General features: G+C 42.2%; 1 protein-coding gene across 2 annotated transcripts in view; it reads left to right on the top strand.

Moving 5' to 3' along the window:
- Positions 1-22,099, top strand: part of FAT3 (FAT atypical cadherin 3) — a 481,838-nt gene that overhangs the window by 304,275 nt on the left and 155,464 nt on the right. For both annotated transcript variants that reach the window (XM_072969021.1, XM_072969020.1), the window contains exon 3: positions 681-742. In XM_072969021.1, coding sequence (XP_072825122.1) covers positions 681-742 — 62 coding nt within the window. The remainder of the gene's footprint in view (positions 1-680; positions 743-22,099) is intronic.

The following is a 22,099-nucleotide window of genomic DNA, read 5'->3' as shown; positions in this document are numbered from 1 at the left end:
CTTCTCCTTCGCTTTTCTTTGTCTTTGTACTCAGAGGGGTGATTCATTTATGAGCAAAGCCGTTCATAGGAAGGATAGAGAGATATTTTCCATGTGGAACTTATTTTGTGTAAATATTTAAACAAAGCGATAAAACTACAGTGTGAGATCTTCCGTATATGAGTTACGAAATTTGAAACAATTATGCATGCAAGTAGTTATTCCAGAAATAACCTTCTTTGTCAAGTAAAACCAAAAAATTATCTAAGCATAAAAATAGTTAAATAAGTAAGTGTTGTCACATAGCCTAAATCTAATCAGTATCAACAACCTAGTAATTGTTCAAGAATTCTACAGTCTTTAATGAGGTTCCTGCTGTAGAATTCCAGTCGTATGCAAATGAATCATTGAAATTCCTCATTATCAGAAAAAACAATGGTTCTTTAGTGAGATTTTACGTCCCCCAAATGATTAAAATACATCAATGTGGTAAGCAGAACCGAGAAACCAGTTTTTCAGGTTTTCTTTGTAATTTTGATTTCTTGTGAAGAGCAGTTCTGAGACCATCTGACGGTCACTGAGGACTGGCGAGTGACTGTTCCCCATCACTTTTGCTCTTCCTTTAACTGGACTTGTTTCCCACGCTCAGTACGCTGCTTGCCCCAGATATTTAAAAGTCAAATATTCTCATTTCTACACAGGTCTGATTACAACAACGTCAAGGAAATTGGATCGAGAACAGCAGGCAGAACATTTTCTGGAGGTAAGTGCCTTGAGGGAGCTGGCATTCATTAAAACTGACTTCCCCTAAACTGCATTAACCTTCCTCATGCACTGGAACTTGAACGTGAATGGTGGGTTGCAAATGCCGCGCTTCCTCTTGAGCTGGTGGGTTCTGAAGCTGGAGACTGCTGGTGCATCGGTCTGCGGGCGCTCCTGGGCCCGGAGGGTAGGGTGCGGGGCCTGGCCTCTCCTGAGAGCGAGCAGGTGCAGCGACGTCTCCGCCTTGACTTCAGGCCCCTTTGTCAACAATCGGAGAAGAAAGTAGAGGAGCAGAGCCCCATGAGCAGTTGTGGCCTCGGAGGTAGAGAGAGAGAGAGCAGAAAGGCCGCGGCCCCAGTGGAGGACCTCCCGTGTGCAGAAGGGCGCTGCTCGCTCCTCGTTTCTGCCATGGGGAGAGGGCTTGAGGAAGAGAGAGCTGCCGCTTGATTCACTGCCCGAGAGGGCTGTTTCTGAAACCATAAAGTGTGCTCCTATAATTCATTAAGACAGAAACAGCAGCAATACAAACTCTAAGAGCATTATTTCTGCCGGAAAAAAAAAAAAAGAAAGTACCATAAGGCAAGGGATGAGAATATAATAGATGTGAGAGAACCTTGTGCAGCATACTTTCCATACATATCGAGTGTCTTTATTGGGAAGCGCTAAGGCTGGGAAGGTGGTACGGACGACGTGGTGATTTAGGTGTGATGGGCTGATGCTGAAAGGATGGTGATGCTTAGAAGGTAGAGCTTTGTTAGGGCTTTATATTGTGTCCATGCTGCTAAAATGACCTGTTAGTTCTAAGAACCACTCACTGGAATCCATAGGTCACATCACACACACACACACACACACACACACACACCCTCAAATCTCTTTTGATAGTCTCTTTGAGTCAATTCACCAGTAACGGTTTATTTAAAGAACACTGCCCTAGGGATCGGTGCCTTGGGTCCTAGGGCTGCCCTCCACGATTAGCTTGGAGCCCTGGAAGCTGTTTAATTGCCCTGGACCTCAGTTACCCAAAAACGTGACAAAGAATTGCGACTCCATATATCTCAAAGGATCGCTCTGAGAATCAAACCTGATATTTTACATCAAAGCATTCTTACAATTCTTAAAGCCTTAAACATAATAAAGGATTATTATCATTATGCCGCACTGTGCTAATCCTTTTAAAATATTGCTATCATCACATAAAGATGAAGGACTGTAGGCTGCCAAAAAAAAAAAGTATTATAATTTTTTTGAAAATCATCCTTAAGGGGCTACAGTACATACCTGGTCCAGAGGTACAGTACCTTTGCCAGAATAACAGCACCTTCGATTATACTCATGGGCTTCTTTCCTTTGCAGCGGAGTCCAGGCGTCCTGGCGGGGCTATGTTCTCAGGCAGCTGAACCCACTACCTCCCAGCAGGGAAAAGGGAGGGTGTCTCCTCAGCTGGGGAATCTGCCTGGGGTGCCTCACTGCCTGGCCCCTGGGAAGGTGGTGTCCGCGGGGGTGGGTTGCGGTATGGGGCGGTGTGACTACAGGGAAGAGAGGCGAGTGTTTTGCAGGCATTTGAATTCACTTCCCAAAAGAATCCTTCACACTTTCACATCCTGTCTAGACTTATGGGAATACTGCCCAAGCATTTTGGGCCTTTGGACGAACCCAGGTGCTCAGCAAAGTGTAGTAAGAATCCTTGTGGTTTTGATCATTACCATATGACGTCATAGTACCTGAACGCTCCAACGTTCAGCTGCATCTCCACACTCCAGGACAGATAGCAGCTCCAGGCACCTCCCGGGCCGAAGGAGCCACAGGCAACAACCTCTGGGCTCAGCTCGTGTCCCCAGGTCTGTCCTGTGTGCCATGTCACAGAATGAACTGGAAGGATAGGGAGGCAGGTGATAAATGAGTAAGTGCCATCACTTTAGACATGAGCTATCTGAGGCCACTTGAAGAAGGTTCCATGAGAGTGCCCAAAAGTGAGGGGCTGGTAGGCACCAGTCAGTGGGATGGTTAGGAGGGCCTCTTGGAGGAGGTGACATCTGGTGACATGAAATCATGATTCTATTGAAGAAACCGGATCAAGGCCAGTGTGATTAAGGGTATAAAGGTAGAGGGTGGTAGAGGTGGTAGGAAATCAAGTCGGAGAAGGCAAACAGGGCTGACATAAGGATTCTGACTTTTCTCCCGAGTACAGTGGAAACCATTAAGCAGGGCAGAGTGACTGGATCGCCAAGGTGAGAGAGCACTAGCCCCACTGCGGGGCAGAGATGGGCCGGGGCAGGGCTCAAGCCGCAGGGAGACTGGGTGGGGAGGGGAGGGAGGGGACTTTTAGAGGGACCCAGGTGAGAAAGGATGGTGATGTGGATGAGAGTCTAATACACATCCCATCACGATTCTGGCTAATGAGCAGCAAACAGCTTTTCTGCAGTTTCCAGAACCGAGATTTAAAAGCCTGTGGTCCCGTGAATTCTGCTCTCTTGCCCTCGGGCTCTGCCCACCTGCTGGGATTTCCCCATCATAGTTGCGCTTTCCTTTGGTAAACTGTCTGCTAAGGTTTTCAAAAACCAGTTGAATCTCAATCTCCCTCTCTTTCCCTCTGTCTCCTCCTTCTCTCTCTCACAAACACTCTCTAAATTGTACAATTCTTGGCCAGATTTGGTTTTACCTATATAGTATTGCTGTGACCATTTGGCATTCATTTCTTTTTTTCTGAGTGGATCCCTGGAAAGAATATTGCTTTAACTTAGCCCTACCCCCCCAAAAAATGCACCAAATAATATCGTTCAGAGTGCAGAACAGAGTTCTCTGCTGCACACGAATTTTTGTAACTGCTGGTATACTGTGTGAGTTGTAAATGCTGGGTGTGGGTAATTAACCTCCTGGAGAGTCTTTAATTGCCAAGATAGCCCTATGTTCCTCGTAAATTCATATTAATCTTCTGGCTCTATTTCACATCTCTCCTTCCCAATAAAATAAAATGGACTCTTCTTGAAAGGATCCTCTTAGAAGCTGATCTGGGCAGGTACACTTCTGCACAGGCAGCCAGGAAGACATTAGTGATTAGTTGATAGCTTGCTATCCCCACAGTAGACAGCACTTTAATTCTGTACTGTTGGTACTCTGCCTGTACATCAATTGCAGATATTTAGCTTAGACTGTGCGCTCTAAGGGTTTTGGAGTCTGCAGAACATTCGCCTTACCTCTGTGTCTCTAAGAAGAGGTTGTCGTTATCAGAATCTAAGGGGCTTGCTCAAGAAACAAGAGCAGCAAAGGACTAGAGAAAAACTCACAAGTACAGCTTATCCTTCTCAGGTGAATTCTAAGTGTTACCTCTTGCCTCACTTGGGAATCTTTTACGGGAAAATATTGGCCTGATCTTCTCTCCCTACCATGAAATGCAAAGATACGGAATTTTCAGCTCATTTATTCAAAGTCATATACATTCCTTGATAGCCAGTTATGACTGCAGTGGAGGTAGAAGACTTATTCCAGCAAACAGATGCACAAAGTTGAAAATGATGCATAAACAGTGAATGAACACTTTAGCTTCATGGTTGTGACTTTTTAGCCCTGATTACCTTGTTGTCAGAGAAGGCAGCAGTAAAATAGGGGAAGAAATGCACTAATTTTTTCTTATATCATAATCACTTCTATAGATTGTTTCCTCATCGACTAGATTTAAACTCCTTGTGGGCATGAAACTTGATTTATCAAGAGAATGAATGGAAGTATTGTGGGAAAGCAAGGGTGTCCCATTCAGCAAGCCTGAGATTATGTGTGAGGACAGCTCATAGTGCCTAGACAGGGTGTGGAACCTCTCTGGACCCCCTTGCCCTCACCTGTAAAGTAGGGGTAATGGTTTCTAACATAGGGTTGGTGTAAAGAGCATAGGAAATTGTTTCTTAGTCCAAGGTTGCCACAAGACAGGCCAGTGAATGATAAGTTGTGGCAAGGAACAGCAACTTTATTTGGAAAGCCAGAAGACCGAGAAGATGGCAGACTAGTATCCCAAAGAACCATCTCACCCAAGTTAGCATTCAGTCTTCTTTTACACTAAAAGAGCGAGGAGTGTGGTTGGTTGTTGGAAAACTTCTCCGTGTCAGAATCCTTTGTTCTGGCAGCTATCCAGGTAGGTCACAATGTTCCTGTAAACCTCCAACAAGACAAATGTTATTCTCTGTTCTGCAACTTTTTCTCTCTCTATAAATGGAAAAGTGTTCTATCTGTAAAGATTAGAGCCTTGAGAATGGACTATCTTATATCTCAGGCTAGAAGCAATATTCTTAACTTGTAGCAAAAGGAATAGAATCCAGAGGTTAAAGTAAAAGAAACAGATCCCGTATGGAGACAGATTTGTTCTTCTCTATTACAGAATGACAGGTGAAACGCACCCAGGATGATGTCTGTTACACAGCGTGTTTCAGGAATGGTGGTGGGTGTTGGCGGCACCGCCTGTCTTACCGCTGTATTCAGAACATCTAGCTCAGTACCTGGGAAACAAGGGGCTCTCAATGAATGGTGTGTGTGAATGAATGATTCCTCTGAAAGGAGGAATCCGCCTAGATGAAATCACAGAGGGGGCGCATTAGCACAGAGGAAAGTGCATAGGCTTGGAGAGAGAAAGAATGAAATATTTTGCCTCTTTCCATCTGCCTTGCCAAATTAAATTAACTCTGATCCTCCATTTCCTCATCTATAAAACAGGATTACTAATTCCTACATCATCAATGAACCACACAGAGGGCCTGGCAGGTACAGAAACCCTTAAACCGTTGTTTGCCCCCCTGTCTCTCTCCCCTTCCTACTCCCCCTGTCCTCAACAAGCACCTTGTCAGTTCCCTTTCTTTTTTCATTACTGGCCTCAGTGTTTGAATAGCTGATAGCAGTTTGATTATTCTTAAAAGATCTACCCACTTAAATAATCCTATAGTCCTGGCCTAATTATGTGTGAATCTTTATCTTGCTTGCTAAAAGAGTATGATTTTGCCTCTCTTTTGATCTTGAAATGCTTCTCTGTTCAGGGCTGAATGGTTCTGATAAAAGTCTCCGGAAGAGAACAGAGAGCGTATTTTATTTGCAAATCAAAAAAGATGACAAGGCCCAGTAACCAGTATAAAGACAGAGGATGAGAAATTACGTTGGGTGTGTAGGTATGACTTGAAGTAGCCCAGAGAATGTGGTGAGATTTTATAGTGCAGTCGGTATAAATAACAAAACCCATTACAGAGGAATATGCCAGATCTATAGGAGTGTAAATTATTTAGTATCTGTCTTCTTAGCATACTCATCCATCGTCTTCTATAAAGTGCGTCTCATGTGACTATTTTTTCTTCCTGTCTGAAGTTCTCATCCCTCTTTATAGTTTTATTTTCTGAGGGAAGGAAAAAAATATATTGCTCTTCGCTAAGTTTTTACAACATTTCCTCTTGCCTTAGGATGCAAATTGATTTCTTCAGTGAGTGCACATCCTTGGCGGTTTCTTACCTTGGTAAGCACCTGCTTTTGAGATGATGGTAATTTCTGGTGGTGGAGAGCTGCAGGGCAATTTCAAACCATTAAGCAGTCCCTGGTTTGATAATTGAACTCCAAGTGAAATGGAAGTTCCTCTCATTAGGCGCTTTTTCCTGCCACCCTCGAAAAAACTTTGCAGGAAGTACCAGTAGGCCTTCAAAAACAAGCTGTGTATCCGTGCACAGACACAACACCTGTAGCAGACGCGGGCCTCTGAAGGAGAGCTGGTCGTGACTTCTGTTTTCCGGAGCTCCCGAGAGAGCCCGGAACCTTCTCTCACTGTTCTCTCCTTCTAGGACTGTGCCTCCGCTAGTCTCAGTTGTTCATGTTTGTATTGTATCAGCTTCGACGACGTTAATGGAAACTCACTGTTTTTTCTCCCTTTCTTCAGTGCTTACTCTGAGGCTGGTACTGGGCTAGGCACCAAGGCTCCGTCGTTGGAGTTAGTGTGTTTTTGCCTCTGGGTGTTTGTTTCTTTGCCTCTCTGTTAGAGGCTAGTGAGCTGCTTCTTCTTGAGCTATCACAGTTAGCTGCTGTCTTGGAAACCAGGGGCTGTTTTTCATTCATATCGTCCAAACTGCTTCTCTCCCATTATATAGATGCAGAAACTGAGACCTAGTAGAGAGAAGAGACAGACCCCAGGACATACAATCACTTCACAGTAGTGTCCAGCTTAGGCCCTCCTCCCTTTATAGAGCAGATATGGCCCTACCCACCCATTGGTACATTAACATGTGGCAAACCGAGTCTTTCCCCACTCTTGTTTCATGACAGATTTACCCAAGGGTCAGCTCAGCCACCTCGAGAATCAGCATATACACGTAGGAAAAGAGGTGATGTTCCCTTCTGCCCTTTGGTTGTCTGTTCCCTCTCAGCTGCTGCTCAGAGTAGCAGGGCCAGCATCAGACAGGCTCTCACTCTCATGCTGGGTCTGACCTGGAGTCCAGGATAAAGCCCCTCTGAGAGAAGGCTGCGCCCCTGCCGTGGGGTCCAGCAGGTGCTCCAGCGGAAGAGTGACTGTAGATCAGAGCTGCATTGCTTCCCCTTCAAATCCACGTGTTGAAGCCTTAACCCCCGGAGCCTCAGAATGTGACTGTATTTGGAGTCTTTAAAGAGGTAATTAAATTAAGATGCGGTTATGAGGATGGGCCCTGATCTAGTATGACTGGCGTCTTTATAAGAAGAAGAAATGTGGGCACAGACACATCCAGAGGGAAGACCGTGTGAAGACACAAGGAAAAGACGGCCGTCTCCAAGCCAAGGAGAGAGGCCCCAGAAGGAAATAGCCCTGCTGACGCCCTCACCTCAGACTCCCAGCCTCCAGAACTGTGAGAAGATACATTTCTGTTGTGTAAGCCGCCCCGTCTGTGGTTCTTTGTTACGGCAGCTTCAGCTGCCTGAAGTTGCAGGCCAGACTTCGTTTACTGGCCTGCTGCTGCCCCTCCCACCACCTCGCAAAGGATCTACACGTGCACCAGATGTTACTGAGGGTCCAGGGCAACTACACTTACAGTGCGGGAGGCTAAAACCTCATCTAAAGATGATCATCTCCATATTCCATGCTCCATACCCCAAATTTAAATCCTACAGAAGGCCCCTCCTGCTTTCCTGTAACTGACCAAACTTGGTAAAGTCAGTGTGGAGAAGGCAAGTGCAGCGTTTATTGCAGGGCACCAAGCAAGGAGAACAGGTAGCTAGGGTTCAAAAGGCCTGAACTCCCTGATGGTTTTCAGGGAACGGTTTTTAAACACAGAGTGAGGGAAGGGGATCGTGGGATCTATGAACAGCTCATGAACATTCTTCTGATTGGTTGGTGGTGAGGTAGATAATCAGGAGTCAGCAATGTCATCAACATTCTGGCTCCAGCTGGTCTGGGGTCTGTGTGCTTGTGGGCAGCGCACAGTTAACTTCTTCCCCCTGCTGGAGGTTTCAGTATAGCTCCAAGGATGTGGCTCGGAATAGTATCAGTAGCCCTTGAGGAGGAACTGAAGACCTTTAGCCTTGACTAAAGTGACTAAACTGTTATTATTTTATCTTGCTTGACTGTTTTCCTTTCTTTCTGTATTTCCTCGTTTCTCTGATTAGATTTACTCTTTGGAACTCGGGAAGAGCCTAGGAGGTTAAAGCTTTTATACAGACAAGAGACAGGCGGGGGACATGGAGGGGCACGACCCAGAAGGCCCCATAGGGTCCTGCTCAATGACCTCTAGGCTCAAGCACCTGCCTTTCTGAGTGCTTGCTTCCTCCACTCTCCTCGATGAGGATTTCCAATCCATCTTTCCCAGAAATCTTGTTTCTTTACCTGCAGGAATTGTTTTTGCTCAGGAACAAACCCTTCCCCGTCAGATTTTTCTGAATCAGTGTCATTCTTATGCCTTAAATGGGGGGGGGGGTTAGGCTGAGATGACCTCAGGGGGATGGGCTGAGATGGCCTCGGGCACCCAAGTTCCCAAAGGAGTACTGGCGGTGGTGTTTGTGTCTATATGTGAGCGCACACATGCATATGAGGTAAAAGCAACGGTTGCCCTTCCAGTTCTGCAGAGGAGTCCCAGTTCCTGCGGGTCCTTAAGAATGGTCTTTCCCGAGAGCCTCCCAGCCGTGTGAGTTGCAGGCGTGCCACTTTACTTTCCCAGTTGACCAAAGAATAAACATTGAATCAGACACACACAAGCAAATATTTCAAAGCAAATACTAATTCTAAGATAATTTGTTCAAAACAGAGATTCCGAGAGGCCCGTAAGGCTGAGCAGGTGATACAACGCAGCAGCATTGGTGCTGGTGGAGTGGAAGGAGGAAGCTTGGTGGCTGATACCTGCCCCTCCTAAAAAGGCTCAGCCAGTGGCAGATGTGGAAGCAGACAGTTTCATTTTTCAAAAAAAAAAAATCAAATTTACATGCCAAATCTCCCTATATTAAATTTGGCACCTCCATTTTTTTTTTAACACTGTAAGCCAATGAGTCCCTGTTTTCCAACATTTGATGTAAAGGAAGATTTCTTTTCTTACTTGCCTCATGATACGTAACCCTCTCACAACGGAAGTAATTCACATGTATTGCAGAATGCAATTAATCTCTTGTCATCTCTTCACCCCACATTTTTTTACAATGCGACCCTTTGGACCCATAAAAAAAATAAGAAATGAGCTCAGGGCTGAATCTTAAGAGAGCCTGTTGAGGTTGGAAATGATAGCACGGGAGCACTTGGTTAGGATCCCAGCTGAGGGCCGTCTTCCCACTCAGCCTCCATCTGAATGGAGGAAGGGAGGGTTGCTTTGGGTCCTTGGATTACATAGAGCTGCATGGGCGTCATGTCTACTTAGAAGTCTCTTATCCTTCCCTGTCTGTGCCCCTCCCTGGTTAGCCTCCAAGTTCATGATCTGCGGGCAAACACTCATCTATGTTAGGAGAATTGACCGGAATAAATCTTTGATTCCATAAATAACCACCTCTAATTTGCCTGTTCGTGAAAGGTTGCATTTGTTTTGTTTCCCCTTAAATCTGAAAGCTGATTTCGTAGAGCAACAGTAGATGAAACCTGTTCCCTTGGACCGAGAAGGTTCTTCCAGCCAGTGGCTCAGCCTGGAAATGGAAATGAGTGGACTTTTGCGCTCTGCTCACGGTTCTGTGCAGGCAGATAATTGCTCCGTGGGGCTACAGCTTGTTGAGCTGGGCACGCAGGCTGCAGGGAGCCGAGGCTCTGCTTCTGTTTTCATTTATGTATGGTTTCTGGATGTGGTGCCGTGAGGCTGCTTCCTTCAAGCTTCGGGGCTTGGGTACCATGGGTGGGTGGGAGACCTTAACCCTGCAGGTCTACTATCACACAAATGGCTTATCCCTTTTTAGAGAAGAGGTTCAGATTTCCGTGCATGGCTCTGAACACTCATGAGAACGTCCAACAAATCATACAGCCCAGAAGCCCGGCCTGGCTTCTCCATAGTGCGGAGATGGCAGATTGACCTCTGTCCTTCGCTTCCCTAGCTCCTCTTCCCTCCTCTTCCACTGTGTTGCTTTCCTAGTTTAATTTGTGCAGCACACTCTGTGAGCCAGGGAATCATCTGTCCAGTCTGATTTCATTGGGACCCTGCAGAAGCCGTCCACACCCGTGCCGAGTAGCAAGTGTGTATGACCCAGGTGAGCACTTTAGGTCTGTTTGTGGGAAAATTAAAAATGGAATGATAGCAGGTTTGGAACTGAACCAACTGGAGTGCCTCTATTAAGAAAAAGGAAAACAGCTTTGGCTTGCTTCCTGCTTGCTGCAGACAGCTCGATTCAAATGTTTTGGGACCTTTCAAGTGACTTGCTTTTGTAGCAGATCAGGGGCTACCAGCCTCATCTATTTTGCAGCAAGACCAGTTCAGCGAAATGCTGAGAGGGTTCCTGTATCAGCAGGATACAGATAACTGTAAGGAAGGTGAGTCAGGAGAGACCTGGATGTCAGAGCCAAGGAAAATGGGGCAAATACAGTTCCTTTAAAATTGAGAAACATCTGTAATAAATTTGGTTATTTTGCACAATTATTCAATCTGATTTAGTGACAGATAAAACATCTCTCATAACAATGTCCTAATTATAATAGTCCACTTAAAGTTTAAACTAATCTTGTGCTACAATTGTAGACAGAGGTTAAAGCATAGGATCTGGATGGAAGGAACTCTAATTTGGAAAGATACATGAACCCCAATGTTTACAGCAGCACTCTTTACATTAGCTAAGACATGGAAACAACCTAAATGTCCATCAACAGATGACTGGATAAAGAAGATGTTGTGTATGTATATGTGTGTGTGTGTGTGTATGTGTGTGTATGAATACTACTCAGCTGTAAAAAATAGCAAAATAATGCCATTGCAGCAACATGGATGGGCCGGGAGATTGTCATTCTAAGTGAAGTAAACCAGAAAGAGAAAGAAAAATACCTTACGATATCACCTATATGTGGAATCTAAAAGCAAAAACACAAATGAACTTATTTACAAAACAGAAACAGACTCACAGATACAGAAAACAAACCTGTGGTTACCAGTGGGGAAAGAGAGTGGGAAGGGATAAACTGGGAGTTTGAGATGTGCGGATACTATATATGAAATAGATAAACAGCAACAAGTGTATTCTGTATAGGACAGGGAAGTATATTCAATATCTTGTAGTCACCTATGATGAAAAAGAATATAAAAGGAATATATGTGTGTATATGTATGACTGAAACATTATGCTGTACACCAGAAATTCATATGCTGTAAACTGACTAGACTTCAACTGGAAAAAAAAACAGTAATAGGATTTGGAGACAGGCCTAGCCACTCACTAGCTGCATAACCTTTTTAAATCTATCTAGCCTGTTTCCTCATCTGTAAAATTGGGATAGTAATAATAATAATAATAATAATAATAATAATAATAATAATAATAATAATAATACCTTCATAGGATTTTGTGAGGGTTGGCACCGTGCATGTACATTGCACATACTAAGTTTTTGTATGTGTTAGCTATTATGATTAGGATCTTAACATTTTTCCTTGTGATTCCTGAAGCAGTCTTGTTGTGGCAGAATTCAGAACACTTGGTGCGTTATATTATGCGTTGTGTTTATAGTTTGGCTTACAGCTGTTGAATATATTTATGGTACTTTAACAAGATAGCATCTATGTATGTGCCTAGAGGGGATCCTGGCACATGGTATGCACTCAAAAGAGGATTAATTTCCTCCTTCCTTTTCTGAAGAAGAGCCCAAAGTTTCAGAGATTTATCGTCTTCCATTTGCCAGCATCCATTTAAAAGGACTGTGACCATCTAAGTTGGAGCAGCTCATTCTCCTAAGATAGTCTGATAAGGGGTCGACCATGTGTCTTCCCTGGCTATGAAGAAAGTCACTGGGGCTCTCCTGGAGGATCTGTGGTCCTCCTGGCTTTCTAAGTCAGAATCTGAGATGGAGACAAAGGCACCCAAGCCCAAATGGCAGAACAGGAGCATTTCCAAGAACCCAAGGATTCAATAATTATTTTTGAGACTAACCTAGGACAGATAGCTAACTTCTGCAGGTTAGCCATCTCCAGGTCTACCTAGACTTGTTACTGATTCCCAAGCCTTCCCCAGAATTATAGCCACAGTAAGTCCTGAAATTGTGATTAATTGTTAATATTTAAACACAATGGGATTTTTTTCACTTTTCATTCAGATGTCAAAACCTCCATTGTGTGGAAATAATAAACTGGTCATTACTAGTCAGAAGGTTCTCAGTGGAGAGAATCCGCACCGTGGTGAATACTCAGCGACAGATACCATAATTCAAAATTCATTGCCCGTAGTAGCTTCAAGCCCCACCTCCTCTTCAGGCCATCTCAGTATTGTTCGCAAGCTTCAGGATGGACTCCCCAGACATTCTGCATCATCTCTTTCCTGGCTCTACCTTTGGTGGAGACCAGCGGTAGGATGGAGTTCAGAGCTGCCAGGTGCTCCTCATTGTGCTCCCAGCACCTGAGACAATACCTGGAACCTCATAGGCACCCAATGAATGTTGGTTGAACTTAAAGTTTAGGGCTCCAGGTTATCCACAGACCAGATAATCCATGCTTCCCGGGCTACAGTGATCTGTACTGCCCAGAAATCCACAGAAAGTAGGTGCCTAGGCAAGAGGTTGACAGGTCTCCGGTGGTGACTGCTGACATGCAGGAAGGGAAGAGGCTTCACCCCATTGATTCCCAGTCAGTACAGAGGCCCCTTGCCAGCTCCAGCGTACATATGGAGCCTAAAAGCAGTTCCTAAATCACATTTACCTACCAGAAATCTATCATCCTCAGGAGGTCATAAATATATAATTCAGAAGGAAGAATGTAGATTTTTCATGAGGTCCCCTGTTATAACTCCTGGCATGCCATTATACATTTTTAAAGATGCTGATAAATCTTAAAATTGAACATAGTGCAAAGTTCCATGCTAAGGTATACTTGGCTAATATATAATTGACATAAAATCTACTTTTAGGATACTATTTCAAATAAAATAGAAGAAGTTCCGTTTTTAAAAAAAAGTATAAGTACTCATTCATGGCCCTCCTAAGAAGCTTCACAAAGACATTTTCAATTAAGAAACTAGTACCCATGGGGGAGGGGGGCCCTGTGTTCTGAAAAAGCAGAATTTCTCCATTTTAGAGGGGCTTTGATTTGCTCTTGTATTGTTTTTACACTGAGTGCTGTGAAAGCAACTTTTGGTATCCCATAGAATACCAAATGACTGATTTTTCCTCTTTATGATGTGGGAGCAGTCTCTTGGCCGTTGTGAATACGTTTAGCAAAGTCTCACCTTTACATGTTCCCTCATTACCTTCCAAAGGCCTGAGTCCTCATTAGGTGAGGGAGTCAGAAATTCTGCAGTTAAGTTTAAAGCACATTAGAGCCTTGCCAGCAGGGAGACAGCACTGCAGTAGACACTCTTGTGGGTGAGGGAATTAGAGATGTGCTTTCAGCTAGAGAACATGATGGGGGATTTATACAGCATTTTTACAACAGGGGACGATGTTCTGTCTCTGCCATTGGTAGCCAGGACATGCTCCAGCTCAGGATGAAGAATTACGAATCTCTCTGTGCAAGGCTGTGACAGATCCATGATATGTGCTTTGATACATGCGCAAAACCATTTACCCATCTTCCAAATTGATGCTTCCAGGAGCAACTCATTTAAAAGTTCCTGTCATATCACAAGGACATCAATGTGTAAGGAAGAGTGAACTCAATTTCTAATGGTTTCAAGCATGTGTCTGTACACTTGAGTGAAAGGGAGAAAATTAGGAGTCTATTTCAAAACTCTTCTTTTAGAAATTACATGGTATCCATGGTAGGTTTTGTTTTTTTTAAATACAGTTATTTCTAATTACAGAATAAGTAGAAACACATAACATGATGTATCAGAAACATGTAGTATATAATACATGTTCATTGTTTAAAAAAAAGAGAAAGATAAGCAAGAAAGAAGAAAAAAATTAACACTCATTTCCTCATGAAATGATTACTTAACATTTTTGAGCATAAACTTCAAGAACTTTTTTTTGCATCTATGTGTATAAGCTCATCTGTTACATATAACCCTACACAAAATTTGTCAGAAAGGTTGAAGTCCTACTCTACCTATTGTTTTGTTACCTCCTTTTTGCATTTATCAATGTATTATGGGCATTTTTTAACATTAAAAAATCCACATTCAATATGGCTTTTTTTTTTGGTTGCGTGAGATTGCAGTAAGCAGCAGTATGTGGTAGGGTTTTTAATGACCCTCAGTAATGAACCCTCTGTCACTTATTCCAGAAGCCTGCATGGGTGCAGCCTAGCCTCCTGGCTCTCCTGTTCACACTTCCGCAGTGTTGGTCTGGTGCCCACTTTCAAGCAGGCGTTCCCTTAACCTCCTGCCTACGGATCAACCAAAAGGAAGACCCTGGACGTGATCTAATATCACTTAGCAGATTGTTTCAGGCACTTGACCAGACTGCACACAAATATAAGCAAAAAATCCTTCCCTTGGCTGGAGTTGTGAGACTCGCCCTTATTCACTTATCACAGGGAAAAGTACACAGCATAAGAAAATTTTACATAAATATCTGTGAAACACGAAAAAAAAAAAGAACTGCTGCATATTCACTTATGTCATTTGGAAAATTATAGCAGAAACCAGAACATGTAACCTAAATATGTAATATTAGACTCCTAAACGTTTTACCCACAAATATGAACAACCCCCCCTCCACTGTAGATGAATATTCTACTTTGTAACATTTTCTCAACGAAGGCAAAATGGTATATTTTCAGCATCTCTTCACAAAAGTGCAAATCCCACAGAATCATAAAATTTCAGCCCTGAACCGTACCTTAGAGATCAGCTAGTATATGATGAACTATATAAATCCCAAATTAAAGATCTGGGTAAACATTTGCCAAATGTGGGCATGCAGGCGACATTCACATTTGGCACGGCTGTCCACATTCTCTTCTGGTGACAAATTGTGGTGTCAAAAGAGGGAAAAGATCCAAACCAAACTGTATCTGAGGCTTGACATGTCTTTGAGAGGGTGCATATGCCATCCCCTGCTTCAGAACAAAAAGCCATCAGACGGTGGAAGTAGGCCTGGTAGATACAAGGGCAGCCCGGACTCCTTCACACAGGCCACAGCAGTTCCAACTTGGAGCTGGTAAGCAAAGGGACTCTGGAAAGACTCTGGTGTGATGCCAAGAATAAGTCATCTTTGCACCCAGAGAAACTCCCCTTTCAAACAACCTTGAAATGTGGTTTTTAATGAGGGAGGGCAGGAAAAATAATATGGTTCTATGAAATATCCCTTCTTAAAGTAAAAATGGAAAGAAATATATCATTCATGAGTACACGTCTGTTATGAGACCACAGATTTACAAGATCCTTAATGACAATCTCTATTTTCCTCCTGGCACTGAGGTTAAACTTGTTAGACTCAAAGAAACTATTGGCTGAATTAAATTGGAAAAACAATCTTTCCCCTTCCTCTTTATTGTGGTTAGGAGGAGGAAGGAGAAAATGAATCTCAACTCAATTACAATTAGTTCTTATCCGGGAGGAGCTTTAGCTATACTGGCCTGTGCCCAGATATTTCCAATGAGATAAATATGTAACTTCAGCCATTTCACAAATGGCAAGGCCACTTCAAAAACCGTAGAAGGAAGTGCCATCTATGAGGTTGCCTGTTGGTGAGACAGATATATCTAGATTGTTGTCTCTACTGTTGAACTTCATTATATTGTCCACATTAGGGTCACTTGTTCGCAGAAGGACAGAACACACCAGACTCTGTGTTGTGTAATAAATGTATTACCGGGAGATGCCATTTCCAAACACCAGACCCAGCGTACGCAGTTGAAATCAACCCTCTGACCCATGGACTCGAGATACTATACACTGCTTACTACTTCACACAGGTGTTCAGGCGCGAGCCTGACCAGAGTAAGGAGGCACGCTGGGTGGAAAGTACAGCCGCTGGGAGCGATCCGTAGGCCCAGACATGGACTCACAGGGTCAGGAGTGGTAGGTGAATCGTGGAGAAGAGAGTTGCCCGTGACGGCCACAACCAAGGTTTGGAGCAAGAGTTAAAAACCACAAAGAGCAATAAGCAAAGGAAAAGGATTGTTCCTGCTGCTGTTCTTTCTGTTCTCTCCTTGATTGTCATACATTTCAGCGGCATCCAGATGTTCCATTATTTTAGATACCAACTTGAGAAATTACATTATAGTTACTTTCAAAGTTGTCAGAACACTGAATGCCGCAATGACAGTTTATAACCCATTTTCTCTAAAGTGCTTAAGTTTTTTTTTCTTATAACCCTGATGGGTTGGCACTTAAATAAAGAAAGTCAGGTTCTAAAATGCAATTAGTCTCTGTGTGCAGAGTTATTCTTTGGGTTCATCCACATGCATATTGGTTCTTGTACATGAACTTTTCCTCTGTTTGTGTCTAGATTTGTTAAAAATAGGAAATTTGCTTCATGATTTGACTTTGAATATTTGAACTCTTTAATTTTTAGACTACTTAAATTCTTTTGACATTCAAATTCAAATTCTGCATTTTTGGGAAAATTGAATGCTAGTTAAAAAGAGCAATATTATTAATTTTGAAAATGCGTTTCCCCCTTTGAATAAAAAACATAATGGTCTGTGTATCATATTTCACAACTGATTTACTTAAGATTTCCCAGAAAAATCCATTCGTGATTTCCAATTGCAAGGGGATGAAGTTCTCCAGTTTAATGCTTACAGCATTCTTATGGTAATTTTGAAATTGGGAGACTTGGCCACATTCATAAATGGTAACTGTAGAAAATCGGCCACTTTCAATTCAAACAAAAGCATAGAAAACCTTGAGGATACTTTAGAAAAGACGAGATTTTTCCCTAACAAGTCTAGTTACACTGTCTGTTCCTACAGCAGATGAATGGGCGAGTTCTTCTAAGACTATTGCTGTCACTTTTTTCTGAATAGGCTGCTTGTATTATCTGTCTGGACAGTACTTAGCACCCTGTTGAACTCAATAAATATGCAGTGGTAATAATATTATTGCTCAGAATTCGTTTAGCACTTCCACATCTTTTGAGTGCCACAATGTTCTGCCCATGAGATGCAGAGAATTTTAATTTAATGCTCATTCTGAGGCTTAAAGCTTGGAAGTGTAATGACCCATGTGAGATAATCCTCCACTCCAGCAGGACAGTTTTGGAGCAAAGCCATTGGGTTGTCCACAAATTCATTAAAACGCAGAGGATCTTTACTTCCCACACTGAAATCCGAAGGCTTAGTTTACTGCCTCTTCCAATCTCTGTCTTCCAAGCCATCCACAACACCAATCCCTAGCACAGAAAAAAAGGAGAGAAGCAGAGAAAATTCTAGTGGATGTGTGACAATTAAATAGCTCTGACCAGCCTCAATCAACCTGTGTACATGGAAGAGGTTGAAATAGAAATCAAGTGGTTCTGGAACAAGTTTCTTTCCTTTTTTTAAATCAGGACAGCCAAATTGGTCCCTCACCCTAATTCAGCTATCATTGGACTTTGGAATATCTGACCGTTTCCACATATTTTCTCCTATGAAATTATATTTTCCTTTTGGCGTGATAGAAACTACCCACAGTAATTCTGATGCCAATTATGTCCTCAGTGCCTGACACAGTACCTGGCACCTGGTAAGTATTCTGGAATTATTTAGTTGAATGAATGTATGAATGAATAAATGAATGAATGAATGAATGAATTGTCTATGAGGGGAAATTCTCTACTGTTCTAGAACCCCTAGTCTTGGTTATTTTATTGTTTCTATTTTTTTTATTGAAGTATAGTTGATTTACAATGTTGTGTTAGCTTCTGGCGTACAGCATAGTGATTCAGTTGTATATACATTCTTTTTCATTACACGTTATTACAAGATATTGAATGTAGTTCCCTGGGCTATACAGTAGGACATTGTTGTTTATCTATTTTACATATAGTAGTTTGTGTCTGCTAATCCCAAACTCCTAATTTATCCCTCCCCCCACCCTTTACCATTTGGTAACCATAGGTTTGGTTCCTGCATCTGTGAGTCTTCTTCTGTTTTGTAAATAAGGTCATTTGTAATCATATTTTTTTAGATTCCACATAATGAATGATATCATATGATATTTGTCTTTCTCTGTCTAACTTACTTCACTTAGTATGATAATCTCTAGGTACATCCATGTTGCTGCAGATGGCATTATTTCATTATTTTTATGACTGAGTAGTATTCCACTGTGTGTGTGTATATATATCTATGTATACCATATATACCACAATTTCCTTATCCATTCATCTGTCAGTGGACATTTAGGTTGCTTCCATGTCTTGGCTATTGTAAATAGTGCTGCTATGAACATTGGGGTGCATGTATCTTTTTGAAATAGTGTTTTCTCATGTTGCTTCTTTAAAAGGAGAAAACTGTTGGAGAAAACTGTTGGGGTTACCTGAGAAGTCCTTAACTTTTCTTGTATCTCATTTGGGTCTTCTAGAGCAGCTAACCTACTTCTTAAAAATAAATAGTATCAAGAAGTGAAATACAATGCTCTGGGAATATTTAAATTGACGTTACATTTATGAAAATTGTCATTCATGGGAATATGCAAATATTTGATGTGAGATTTGGTTAACAGCCCATGGCTGACACAATAAATAAATAACTACAGACAGATATATTTGTGTACAGACGCATATACACACATACATGTGAGTATTTCCAACACATAAAACGTGATCATTGCACCCAAGGTTACCGTAGAACAGCTGAGGACAACAAGATAACACAAGTGAAGTGATAATTAACTATAGGACAGTACATAATAAAATTATGCACTCAGTTGTGAGAAACAGTTTGTATGTCCTATAAGAGTTAAGGGCTGGACTTATCAGGGAGGACTTGATGGAAGACAAGACTAAGGTGCATTTCCTCCTCTATGAGATGAAGACTCTAGCCCTCTATTATGGAATGAACTGGGTTTTTTTTTTTTTGAGTCCATACAAAACAGACTTAATTTATTATTGACCGTTCAAGGAATGGTCAAGGTTACTGGCATTTGAATCATAATATAGTTTGCCCACGCTCTGTTCCCATTTTCTAGTATCATTTACGTATGTGGTGAGGCTTCTGTCCATCATTAAAATTCAAGAAGACGTGGAATGAACCGTTTGGTAGTAGCTTCCCTTCCCTTACATTTTCTCATATTATTATCCCCCAGCCCCCAGTATATATACACCCATATACTGTATATACACACATATATATACATATATATATAACTTTAATGATTATGTGTATATATACACCATACACTTTTCCTATTAAGTCTCCTCAAGCCTTCTTTGGACAATAGATATTAGTAAGTAAGAAATGGATGCTTACTCCTGAAACACATGGAAAAGTACAAAGAGGACTTTACTTGCCTCTGTCCTTTCTGTCTTTAAGGCAAACCTGATGTGTGGGGGAAAAGCTGAGAGCCATGCTGTCAGGTTACTCCGGGGCTTGGGGGGCAGAGTGTTTTTCACCCTGTGTCTCCCATAGACAGTTGAAGTGCTTGATACATGTTTGTCACATGACTCTCTCTGGAGGTTTTTCCTGGGCTTCACTGATGTCATTATTTATGACTGGAATGTGTAGAATACAGGCATCTAGAATTTGAAAGCCATCCACTGTACATCCCAGAGGATGTGTCTTACGCAGAGTAAGAGGTTGATGTTCATCTGTCTCCTCCCACTGCTTACCACAGCATCTAACTCTCAGGCGCTGAAGGCTGTTGTGGAATAATTACTAGTTGATCTTTAGGAGCACTTTAATATCTCTGAAACTCTGGGATTGATGATCTTCTTTTACCTAGAGCTTGATACGCTGAAAATGAATCAAGAAGTCATTGCCAATATAGGTGTTTTAACCTATAATTGAAAATGCTTAAAAAATGTAATCCTGTTAACCTTTCTTTAGGATTTAGGAAATAGGTGAGCGATAGATAAGGTGAGCGATGGAGCTGTGGAGTTAGTTCCCTGCCATTTTTCTTTTTTACCATACAAATGGAGATATGTTTTCGTTAAAAATGTGTCTTGAAATACTGATCTGTGATGCATTTGGTGAAGGAGGGCCCTTCTTGGCAGCATTGCACACTGGGTGAGAGTGGCCTGAGTGTTTTCTGACACTTCTAGAAGTCTGCACCATATCTCAGCTCTCTTCTCCAGCCCATTTCTAGATTCCACACTCCAGCTTCTGGAATTTAACTCTCCTCTGTCTTGATAGCAATTTGAAGTGTCCTAACAGCCGTCTAAATTTGCTTAATTTTTCTCCCTCAAAAAAAATTACTAAACTTCACCAGGACTTCAGATTGAAAATCTGCTAAATAAGCTCCTATAATGCAAATAATATATGAACTCAGCATTTGTTATGCTCCTCAGATTTCTATGTGATGGTCCAGGATTCTATACGCCATAGCATGGTTTTTAGTAACACGGCACACTGCATATGTTACGCAGTATAGGATACTTGGGCTAATGCAAGAAATATATTACTACAGATTAAATGGGATGCCAGAGGTCCTTATCAGCTATCAGTAATAGAAAAATATGAAGCAAAAAAGTTGTGACCCTTTTGGGGTGAAGAAAAAGTTCTAAAATTAGAATTTGGTGATGATTGTACAGCTCTGTAAATATACTGGAAACCATTTAATTACACACTTTAAACAGGGGAGCTTTATGGTATGTAAATTTTATCTCAGCAAAGCTCGTATTTTTTAAAAAGCTATGTCCTGGTGCAGAAATAAAATAATGGTTTAATTTACATATACTTATTTATTTTTTGTTGTTTTGGCGGGGGAGGTAATTAGGTTGTATTTTTGTAATGTAGGTACTGGGGATTGAACCCAGGGCTTCATGCATGCTATGCATGCACTTTACTGCTGAGCTATACCCTCCCTCTAATTTACATGTACTTATAAAGGCATCAGTGATGCTAATAAACCTGCAGTTGAAACAAATAGCAGTTGCAGATTAAAGGTGAAAACATCAACTGCCAAAGAAATTTTCTAAAAGTTGTGTGTTGTCTGCAACTGCGGCTGCATCTTATGAGTGCATCCTTGATGCACTCATGCCAGTCTTCAGGGCAGGGGTTTACTGAGTCCCAGTGTGATGCTGCTGCTGCCAGAAAGTCAAAGATACGAAAAATAAAACACATTTGCTTCAGTAACATTTTGCTGTGTAACAAAACTTAGTGGCTTAAGACAGCCATCATTCTGTTTTGCTCACAATGTTGGGGGTTGCTAGGTTGTTCTTATCTGGGCTGGCTTGGCTGATCTTGGGTGGACTTTTTCAAGAGTTTGTGTTCAGTGGACAAGAAAGCTGGTTGATCTGAGACAGACTTACACTGTCTGGCAACTGGCAGGCTGGCATCCAAGGTGCTCAGTTCTCCTCCATGTGGCCTCCATCCCCTAGCTTCAGACTTAGGATTGGAACTTGCACAATGTTACTCTCACTACATTTTGTTGGTCATAGCAAGTCACCAAATGTCTTAGTTTGAGCTGCTATTAAAAAGTGCCACAGACTGTTTATATAGCCCAAGATCAGAATGCCAGCATGGTCAGGGGCTGGTGAGAGCCCTCTTCTGGGTTGTAGACTGGCAGCTTCTTGCTATATCCCCACATGAAGGGAACAGAGCAAGCTCTCTGGTCTCTTCTTATAAGGGCACTAATCCCACTCGTGAGGACTCCACTCTCATGACCTCATGACTTCCCAAAGGCCGCATTGCCTAATACCATCACTGGCGATTAGATTTCAAAACATGAATTTGGGAGCAGGGGG

This window comes from Vicugna pacos, chromosome 10 (genome assembly GCF_048564905.1).
Source record: "Vicugna pacos chromosome 10, VicPac4, whole genome shotgun sequence".
NCBI classification, from domain to species: domain Eukaryota; kingdom Metazoa; phylum Chordata; class Mammalia; order Artiodactyla; family Camelidae; genus Vicugna; species Vicugna pacos.
This window is presented reverse-complemented; position numbering and strand designations above follow the sequence as displayed.